Source organism: Nicotiana sylvestris, chromosome 2 (assembly GCF_000393655.2).
Source record: "Nicotiana sylvestris chromosome 2, ASM39365v2, whole genome shotgun sequence".
NCBI lineage: Eukaryota > Viridiplantae > Streptophyta > Magnoliopsida > Solanales > Solanaceae > Nicotiana > Nicotiana sylvestris.
In genome coordinates this window covers 183,814,953-183,826,165 of record NC_091058.1, presented here as the reverse complement: position 1 = coordinate 183,826,165, position 11,213 = coordinate 183,814,953, and the positions used below count along the sequence as shown (strand labels likewise).

General features: G+C 39.4%; 1 protein-coding gene and 1 long non-coding RNA gene across 2 annotated transcripts; one reads left to right on the top strand and one right to left on the bottom strand.

The window, feature by feature from the left end:
- Nucleotides 1–1,257: 1,257 nt before the first annotated feature.
- On the top strand, nt 1,258–4,731 carry LOC104224186 (F-box protein At4g18380-like). Its single transcript, XM_009775774.2, has 2 exons — nt 1,258–2,658; nt 4,262–4,731. The coding sequence occupies exon 1, from the start codon at nt 1,438–1,440 to the stop codon at nt 2,614–2,616; it is 1,179 nt and encodes a 392-aa protein (XP_009774076.1). The 5' UTR covers nt 1,258–1,437; the 3' UTR covers nt 2,617–2,658; nt 4,262–4,731.
- A 5,931-nt stretch (nt 4,732–10,662) lies between these two features.
- Nucleotides 10,663–11,002, bottom strand: LOC138886432 (uncharacterized). The gene is made up of 3 exons (XR_011405164.1): nt 10,931–11,002; nt 10,793–10,846; nt 10,663–10,724 (listed from the first exon to the last, which is right to left on the bottom strand). It is a non-coding gene; the product is annotated as an uncharacterized lncRNA (long non-coding RNA).
- Nucleotides 11,003–11,213: the final 211 nt, after the last annotated feature.

The following is an 11,213-nucleotide window of genomic DNA, read 5'->3' as shown; positions in this document are numbered from 1 at the left end:
GATGTGAGATAAGTTCAGAATACCTTTTAAATCCCATCCCTCGATATTGCTACTGCAGGAGCATATTCGAGGCATGAAAAGTGGTGAAAGTTTTCTCCAACATATCATGATCAGTAATATCATCACCATATAATTTCAATTGGGAAATAATTCTGAACATAGCAGAATTATACTCACTGATAGATTTAAAAGCTTGTAGCCTTAGATGAGTCCAATCATATCATGCATGTGGAAGAACGATCATCTTCAGGTGGTCATATCTATCTTTCAAATTATTCCACAGTATGACTGGATCTTTAACACTAAGATCTCCATTTTCAGGCCCTCATCAAGGTGATGGCGTAGGAATATCATTGCTTTGGCACGGTCTTGGTGTGATGCCTGATTTTTGTCTTTGATGGTGTCTGTCAGACTCATCGCATCAAGATGAATTTCAGCATCAAGCACCCAAGACATGTAGCTTTTGCCCGATATATATATATGGCTATAAATTCAAGTTTAGAAAGATTTGACATTATATAGGAAAAGAAAGTTCGTACCTCTAATACTTTCAAAGTATTTGCCTGAGATGACAGAGTCTCGTGCTGATAACGTGTTATAAAATAAAGACTGTAAAGTAAAGACAAGTATAGAGAGAAACTGATATATTATTTGAATTCAAACTGATGTACATAGTGAACTGAAATCTCTTCTATTTATAGAAGAAAGGAAGCTACTGTGTAAGCTGCTGTGTAAGCTGCTACTGCAAAGCTACTATGTAAGCTGCTATTATACCAGATATGGATAATCTTCTACTGAGAGCAATGTTTATCCATAACGGAGTACTGAATGGATAAGCTTATTGTACCCAGTATAGATAATCTTCTACTAGGGGTAATGATTATCCATAACGGAATACTGAAAGGATAAGCTCATTGTACCCGGTATGGATAATCTTCTACCGGGGGTAATATTTATCCATAATCGGGTACCGAAGTGATAAGCTTCTTCAGGAAGCTTATTTCCAATAGAGTATTAAATAGATAAACATATTTACGGCGGAGTCCCATATGGATAAATTTCTTCAGGGAACTTATTTACAACATAGTACTAAATGAACATTTATAATATAATATATTTATAACAAATAAAAATTATTGGGAAAAAAAAAAAGCAGAAACACACAACCACTCCAGCCTGCACACCCCACACCAGAGCGCACACACTTTATCCCCAAAACGCGCATAATATCCCCTCCTCCCCCACACCGTTCTCCCTCTCCATATCTCTCCTTCACCTTTCCCCTTTGTGTTGCTCACGAAAAAGAAAAAAGCTAAATATTCCTCTTCCTTATTCCGTTCTTCTTCTTCCCTAACCATGTCTGCTTTAATAGATCTATAAACCCTTTTCCGGTTTTTCTCAGAAAATCTCTTCCTCCTCCCCCCTTTCCCGGTGAAAATGGAGTCGATCAGGTCAGATCTACGGGGAAGGATATATCCTGAACCGGTTGATCACTTCGACCGGATACCTGACTCGGTTCTTCTCTTAGTCTTCAACAACATCGGTGATGTTAAAGCCTTAGGCAGATGCTGTTTGGTTTCGAAGCGCTTCAATTCCCTTGTCCCTCTTGTCGATAGCGTTATCGTTCGTGTCGATTGTGTTATCTCCGACGATGATTCGTCCTCTCCGTCCACGTCTAACGCCGTTACTTCCGCCGTTACCTCCGATAAGTCACGCCATCCTATCTCCTCCCTTTTCCGCCTTGTTTTCTCTGGCCTTCTTAAACCCTTCCAATCCATTTCCCAATTCATCTCTGTTTCTTCTCGACATGCTGGAGCCTCTGCGTCCGCGGATGATGTTGATGGTGATTTTGATCATACATTTGTGACCCACCATTCCCCTACACAAGTTTTGAAGAATTTCAATGAGATCAAGTTTCTGAGAATTGAATTGCCTAGTGGTGAGCTGGGGATAGATGATGGTGTGTTATTGAAATGGAGAGCTGATTTTGGATCCACTCTTGATAATTGTGTTATCCTTGGAGCCTCCTCTGTCATCCACAGCAATAATAGTGTTAGAACCGAGGATGAACAGTGTAGAAATGGGTGGGAGAATGAGAATAACAATGACAACAACGTTGGTGAAGGCAATGTAGAGATGGATAACGGGAGCATACCGGAGTCGTTTTACACCAACGGGGGTTTGAAGTTGCGCGTAGTGTGGACAATTAGTTCGCTAATTGCAGCGTCTGCGAGACATTATCTGCTGCAGCCAATAATAGCAGAGCACAAAACACTGGACAGTTTGGTATTGACAGATGGGGATGGACAAGGAGTGTTGTGTATGAATAGGGAACAGCTGGAGGAATTGAGGGTGAAGCCTTTATCAGCTTCGTTGGCTTCGAAGAGGACTTTGGTGCCTGCGCTGAATATGCGCCTTTGGTATGCCCCGCATTTAGAGTTGCCTAATGGAGCAGTGCTCAAAGGGGCGACTTTGGTGGCGATTAGGCCCTGTGAGCAGCCGCCTAAGAAAGAGGATGGGAATTGGGTAGCTGCCGCATTTGAGGAGCCTTATGGGACGGCTGCGAGGATGTTGTTGAAGAGGAGGACTTATTGTCTTGAGATGAACTCTTTCTGAGCGTAGAGTTCAAGTGGTTGGATAGATTCAGGCATTTCTGAGGTAATTTCTTATACGGTGCTTGTTATGAATTTGATAGGAAAAATAATCTTAGTTATGAAATGAGTCCACAACCAGCGAAATAGATAATGAGGATTTTGTATAGCTGACCCAAACTAGCTTGTCATTGTGGCATTGTTGTTGGGGTATAGTAATTTGTAGATCTGTCTGTAATGTATGGATAAATTGACTCTGGATTTAGCTTAATAGGGTTGAAAATCTTACTGTTACAATTTATATTTACTTTGACCACTGGATCTGCCCGACTTTATCTATGTCATCCATTTATGCATGGGTTTTTAGTTGGTTTTTGCCCTTCATTTATTGTGATAAGGATTTCTTAATCTGTTTGATAATTAATGTTGTATGCATTTGGGTCTTATTCGTAGGTCTGCACATGATCCCTCCTGATTCAGTCATAGCACTGTGTTGTTGAATTCTGTTACATACCCGTTTATGTGGATTCTCCTAAAAAGAGATTGCATTAACCGAATTATGCAATATCATATTCCTGATTGGGTTTGATATCTTTGTTTTTGTGCCAACATGTAAATGAGAGGACATATTTTCGGACTTGGTTTCTGAATTCAATTGGTCTTTGTTTGACAAAGTTTTAGCTGATGAATCCTGGTCAATTCCGATGAGCGTTTCTTTGAGTGAGGGCTAATTTTTAATACATGGTTTGGTTCAATTAAATTGGGCCTCTTGCCTTCACTTATTTTCTGTAATAGTTCCTTGGGTTGAATTCGTTTTTGAGGAATTTTCATAAACCATTATAATTTAGAGCCTAGTAACTATACTTTGCCTAATTACTATGTGTAGCTACTATTCAGTTTTTACCAACTTGTATCACTTGTTTTCAAACGTGCAACGAATAAAACTTGTGTCAACTGTATTCGTTCGGCAACAAATACAACGTGTATCAATTGTATTCATTTACGCAATTGTATTTATTCGTTCAACGAATGCAATATGTATCAACTGTAACCAATGCGAAATACAAGGGTGTATACAATGGATACAACTTGTATCGATTTTATTTGTTCGCGCAACGAATACAACTAAAGCGAAATACAGAAATACAGAAAAATAAAATGTTCTTGTTGAGAGTCGAACTTAAGACCTTCGCTTACTAAACATGCGCTCTAACCAACTGAGCCAGGAAAGCTTGTTGCTCTCTTGTATCAGTTCAAAACAATTAATTTCTTATATCATGGATTTGCTATAAGATTCAAATATAGCTATAAATGGCAAATTTGCTGAAAGTATAGCTACGAATAGTAAATACAATGCAAATGTTTGATGTTACGCTTAATTTTCCCTTTGTTTTTTGTGAATCTAAATGACGCTTGGCAGCTTAAAGAGATTTGCTCTCTGCTTATGACAATGCACTAATATCATGCATTTATGTCCTATCATAGCTGACTTGCTAAAGTATTGCTAAAGCTGCTTTTGGAGTAGCTTTTCTTTTGCATATATAATGCAGTTGTTTCTTTTGGCTTTGGTCTGCTGTCTTTTGAGATTTGCATAATAATTAATATTGGTTTGTATGTCCACACTTGTCACTTTCTGTTCATATAGATTAAATTGTTTTCAACTCTTTCAGGGGAAACATATCTTCTAGGGAAGGTGGATCAGCTCATCATGAAAAGCAGAGGAAGAGCACAATTTTGGTTTGAGCTAGCTTGCCCCTGAGTTGTTTGATCAAGGCAGCCTTGATTCTAAAGAAGAATTGCCTATTGTTAGCTGGCAATGAGCTTTAAATCGACCCAATTTATGTGCTCAAATGAATAGATACAGGCATCTGCTTTTGTTTTAGTTTTGGGCATATGCTTCTAAGGGTGCACATAAAGCTTCCGGATTGATGTCATGAGAGCTTTGTGCCTTTGTAGTCATACACATTTGATAGTTACCTGTCTCTGTGAATAATGTAGGTATGCATGTCATATACTTTGTCATGTACCTTTAAGGATGATTGAACAATGAAATGTGCACTGCATTTCTGCATTTGTTGATGTTCTTACTATAGCTAGTATTATAGTGAAATGGTAAAGCAATCTTTTCATGGTTTTTTAATTTTTCGCCAGTGGAGCGCTATTAGTAGCATACATGAAGGTGATTAATTGCATTTGTGACTGAAGCAGGGTGAATTCTGCTGTGATCTTCACTTTGTCAATGGTGGAGATACCGTAGTGTTCATATGAATTTTGACTACTGAGTAGGATACTGATTAATGTGGATATACGCGTAGTCTTGGTGAGCAGAGTTAGCCAATGCTTATACCGGTGGGGGTATCAAGTATCCGGTTGAATAGTCGAGGTGCATGCTAATTGGTCCAAGCACCACTGTTTTCAAACCAAAAATTGAGGCCAACTGGTCTAAACATAGATGTTGGCTTTGCGAAATTTATGAGTCAAAGCTGCACTCTTATCAGTCCTGTGCCTTAATTTTCCTTCAGTAGATATGCAATTGTTAGTTTTCTGAAACTCTGGTCCTCATAACCATGGATGGCATATTTATGGTTGAAAAATCTGATTGTACTATGTTTAGACCAAGTTGGCCGCAAACTATCTATGATTAGTTAGATGCTGAAGGTCTGGTTTTACGAAAATCGTGCCCTGCATTTTCGAAAAGCTATAAATAGTTACTCCAACCTCAATGAACTGAACCCTTCACTTGCCAATGTCACTTACCAAATGAAGTTACTCTTCTAATTATTTCGGAATCATCCAAGACCAACATTGAAAATCAGATGAAATATTTGTCGGTTCTTCAAAAAGCAGGAAAGCAGTTACTTGAGTCCGAAACCCAATTGTGATTCTTTTGGACTCAAAATACATAAATAGGTGGGAAAAAAAGTTACATTTTTATATATAGCGCCACAATAGCTGGCGCTATACATTAACAGTAACGACACCGTTAATGTATAGCGCCAGGTATTGTGGCGCTATACTGTAAAATCTGACACGCCCAGGTATTGCGCCACAATACCTGGCGCTATACATACATTTTATATATAGCGCCAGGTATTGTGGCGCTATACTCCTTTTTCCTGGCCCCACTAACAATTCTTGACTTCAATAATTCAAAAGTATATAGTGCCAACTTTTTGGGCGCTATATATATATATATATATATAAAATTCCCGGCTAGCCATTTCCTATATAAAGAGGTTAAGATTGTATAGAAATTCATTCAAAAAAATTTTAACTCTTGTTGAAACGTTTATTGTTGTTAAATTCTCCAACAACAACAACAACAACAACCCAGTATAATCCCACTTAGTGGGGTCTGGGGAGGGTAGTGTGTACGCAGACCTTACCCCTAACCTGAAGTAGAGAGACTGTTTCCAAATAGACCCCCGGCATCCTTCCCTCCAAGAACTTCCCACCTTGCTCTTGGGGAGACTCGAACTCACAACCTCTTGTTAAATTCTCCAACATTTTTTCATTATGTCTGAAGAGCGTAGAATAAGAGTTTCATTATATTGGGAGGGAGGGGGGTGAGGTTGTGATGGAGAATAACTCCGTGGGCTACAGTTTACCTGCTCAGTGTCATGTTAAATTGCCACTTACAATAGAGTACGATAAATTGATATCGTTGTTATGCAAAAAAATGAGTGTGAGGAAACGTTCAGTGATACTTAAAGTAACTGGAAGATATCCGTATTCCGTCACTCCGCAAGGGGTTGCTTTTTTACTCGGAGTTTAACATCGACGATAATGAAACTTTGAGTGATTTTCTGAGGACTCCGGACGAATGCCGGGAATTTCTTGTAATCAAAATGTTGGAGATGTACGTGAAGGTTGAAGTCGTTCCAAAAAATGAGGTTGTGCGTAGTAGAGATAACCCCCAGTCATCGGGTGATTATTTTGGAGCAGTTTTTGCCGGACAGGTTCCGGATGAAAGAGTTTTCCTTGATTTAAACTTATCACCGCCGGCGAATGAGCAGCGAGAAAATAATTTATACCCTGCTTTCCATAATTTACAAGACGAGTGGTAAACTTCAATTTTCATTTGTGTTAATTATGTATATTTTTGGCGTATTGAATTTGTATTAACGCTCATATATTTAATAGGGGTACTGACCGGATATGAATTTTACAAGTGGCCCATCCGGTAGTCATCACCTAATTGAAAACGTCCATCATGGAATTTCATCATATTACGACTTGTAAGTGAAGTGATATAGCCATATGGAAAGCATTTATTAATTCAATAGCTTATATTTTTGTTGGTTGTGCAGTGAAAACGAGCAAGTTGAACCACCCGTACTCACTCAATTGACCGAAAACGACGTATTACATCGGGATCTGGCAGATGCACAGAGTGAGGAACAGAACAGTGATTACGATAACAATGCCGATGAATCCGGAGATGAGACACCCTTTTTTTTGTGAGGATGGTGATGAGCAGGATGAGGAGGAAGTACCTGATTTGAAGAGAGACCCCTCTAGACGAAGAGTGTACGAGTCCGAAGTGCCGTTTCATTCAAGGGAGATTCATTACATTGATAACTTGCCAACCATGCCGGATGTGGAAGCTCTCATAAGGGATTTTGATGAAATCCGAACATCAATGTGGGATGAGTCTAGACCAACGGTGCTTGCAAAGGGGATGTTTTTTCCCGATAAAGCGCGCTTAAGCAGGGCTTGCAAAATGAACAACGTAAAAGAGTGTCGTGAGATGCAGGTATGGGAGTCAAGTCCGATGGTATACAAGGTTGTTTGCCGCAGGTGGTTTTGGCCATGTAATTGGATGTTGCGTGCGACCAAGAAGAAAACAGGTATGTGGAAAGTGGGTAAATACATTCCCACCCACACATGCGAAATGGACACATTCAACGGGAATCACTTCAATTTGGATATTGACTTGATTTCTTTTGTACTTATTCCGCACCTCGAAGCGTCCATAAGGTATACAATCAAAGAATGCATTACATCAGTCCACCAAGAATATGGCCATACCATTACGAAAGAAAGGCATTTCTCGGGCGCAAACGAGCGTTTGAAATTGTGTACGGTAATTGGGATAAGTCATTTGCATCTCTGCCAAAGTACACTTTAACCCTGGGACAGTTGTTGAATGGAAGCTTGAGCAGAGTTCGGGAACACTAGAATACATATTCAATTACGTGTTCTGGGCGTTTAAGCCAGCAATTGATGGTTTTTTGCATTGTCGGCCCGTAATATCCATAGACGGAACTCATGTCTATGGAAAGTACGATATCAAGCTATTGATAGCCGTGACAGTGGATGCTAATGGATAGATATTTCCTCTAGCTTTTGTTGTTTGTGCCAATGAAAGCACGGAGACGTGGACGCTGTTTTTGAACCACCTGAAAGAGCACGTTGTCAAACAGCGTTCAGGTATTTGTCTAATATCTGATCGGCACGGTGGTATATTAAGTTCTGTGGAGAACTTGCCTGCATGGCAAGAACCTTATGCATACCACCGTTACTGTGTGAGGCACTTTAAGGCCAATTTCCAGAAGGCACATCCCAACAAGGATCTACATGATTTGATGTGGATGGCAGCAACAGACCACCAACAGCATAAATTCCGGAGGCATATGGATTCTATCAGGCAAGAAGACGAGGCAGCCTATCATTGGTTAATGAGACATGACCCTGAAAAGGGGATGTTGCATGCGGATGGTGGCAGACGATGGGGAATTCTTACTACAAACGTATCAGAGTCCTTCAATGGTTTATTGAAGTCGGCAAGAGGATTGCCCGTCACAGCCATGGTGCGGATGTCGTTCAAGCAGATGGCGGAGAGGTTTATTGAACGGTCTGCAGCTGCAACGGAATTGATGGAGAGGGGTGTTGAATTTATGCCAGTGCCGATGCAGAGATTTGAGAAATACAGACGGCGAGCACATTGGCATTTATTTTTGCAGTATGATAACGAAAGAGGTGTTTTTGAAGTTCGCACCGCTATCCATAATAATCGGGGTAATAATGTACATACCCTAAATGAATCAACAAGGTTATGCTCCTATGGGAAATGGTCCATCTACCACATGCCTTGCTCACATGCCATCAAGTGTTTTCAACGTGTTGGTTATGCGGAAACCACCTATGTTGATCAACAATATAGTGTTTCCAAGTACCTAAACACATATAGTGGTCAGTTGCAGCCAGTGGGTGCTGAGCATTATTGGCCTCCGAAACCATTTAAAATGGTGTGTAACAAGTCCTATTTGCGTAAAAGACAGGTGCAGAAGAGAATGCGTATACGGAAACAAATGGATGTTAGTGACACCGTTTATGCGCGCAAATGTGGTATATGCTCGCAAACAGGACACGACCATCGTAAATGTCCTTCAGCTGGTTTGGGTAAGAAAACTAATCAAGCTCGTGGTGGATGTTCTTCTAGTGTACCTAACTACCCATGAGTTGATGTTGTAATAATTAGTTGTTATGTCTATGTTGCAAGATTTATGAAATAAAATTATGCTTGTTAACTATGATTTGTATTTTCCCATTTTACCTATTTAAATAATAATTTAATAAAATTATCTGTATATTTATTATGTGTGTGTTGTCTTGCCGAACTGAAAAAACCTGACCAGCTGACATAAAGTTGTCTTGTCAACATCATGATATTTAACACGCAAAGTATAACGCCATTAGATAGTACGTTATGTGTGTGTTGTCTGTCGAACTGAAAAAGCTGACCAGCTGACATAAAGTTGTCTTGTCAACATCATGATATTTAACACACAAAATATAGCGTCATTAGATAGTATGTTATGTGTGTGTTGTCTTGTTGAACTGAAAAAGCAGATCAGCTGACATAAAGTTGTCTTGTCAACATCATGATATTTAACACACAAAATATAGCGCCATTAGATAGTACGTTATGTGTGTGTTGTCTTGTCGAACTGAAAAAGCTGACCAACTGACATAAAGTTGTCTTGTCACCATCATGATATTTAACACGCAAAGTATAGCGCCATTAGATAGTACGTTATGTGTGTGTTGTCTCACCTATAAATAACGGGCTCATTGTAGTTATTTTGTGTGCTCAAAATTTACTAAAAATAAATATTTTATTAAAAGTAAGGTTTTTTTTACTAAAAGCAAATATTACACAAATGGCTCAACCTCTTCGTCCACCAAAGTGCAACTGTGGAAAAGCATGCTTGATACAAAATTATTGGGATGATGGTGAAGTTGGACGCCGCTACTGGCACTGTATGAACCAGTTTTACAAGGTTCCCGGCGAACCTATTTGTGATTTTCAGGAATGGGTTGATGAACCATGTTATCAGGAATGTTACAGAGAACAACTGCAGTTTCTTCATAATATGTGTTTAAAACAACGGGAACATGAAAAAGAAAGCAATAGAATTATTGCAGACTTGAGGGCGAACCTGAAGGAGGTGGAAGAAGAAAAATGGAAAACACAATGGAATTGTGAATCACAAAAGGAACATAAAAAAAATATAAACTGGAACTTGCGGAGGTGAAGGCGAAACTGAAAGAGGTAGAAGAAGAAAAAGAACAACTGGAAGAACGATTTAAGTGGTTGGAGCGGAGAATAAATAGCAACCGGGGCTAAATATTGGCATGTATGTGTTTAGTGTATTTTTCATATTTCATGTATTTTTATTATGTTGGCCTGCTATGTTTGTGTTTGTGATTGTGTTTGTGCTGTAGTAATGTTTTCCTTGTTTGTTGTACTAAATTTTATTTTAATTGAAGTAGAAGTTAAGTTTAAGTGCTTGTGTTGTACTAAATTTTATTTTAATTGAAGTGGAAGTTAAGTTTAAGTGCTTGTGTTGTACTAAATTTTATTTTATGAAACTATCAAACGAATGGAGAACTAAAAAAAGTAATGCGCATATTCGATTAAATATTGTTGTTAATGTATAGAAAAATATTATTTACACCATATCAATGTGTCCCGCATCCGGTGTGTCTCAATGCAACCGTTGGCCTGAGGCGCATCCCCTCCCGCCCGGGTACGCTATCAGGATCATCATCATCAAGTCGTCACCTTATAGCCGGATGCGGCGCAGGATGACATGTATCGGTGGTGCTGTCAGCTCCAGTAGAAGGCTACATAATAATATGAAACTTAGTATAGAAAACTACATAACAATTCACAACAATTTATATTGTCTTACCATCATCATCTCTAGATCCTGAATGTAGTCATCTGTCGCTGCATCGCATGAAGCCTTAAAAAGGAAATTAATAAAGTTAAAGAAAATAAATAAGTTATAGTTAAAACAAATTCAAATTCAATACTAATAAACTCATACCTGCGCATGTGATGTGGAGCCATAACTTAGTCGGTGCCCACTATAAAAATCTCGGGTCGGTCGATCCTCAACAGTGGTAGACGAGCCTGGGAAGTATCTACCCCAATCCACTCCTTGAATATCCAAGCCCGTGATCAATAATTGACCCGATGGGGTCACCTGCGATGGCACTGGACTGCGATAAATTCCAAGGCTGTAAGACGGCATGTCTGTCTCATGCATACCACCTGCCATATCAGCAGCAACATTATCAGCAGGAGCCTCAACGCCCCCTTGCTGGGGA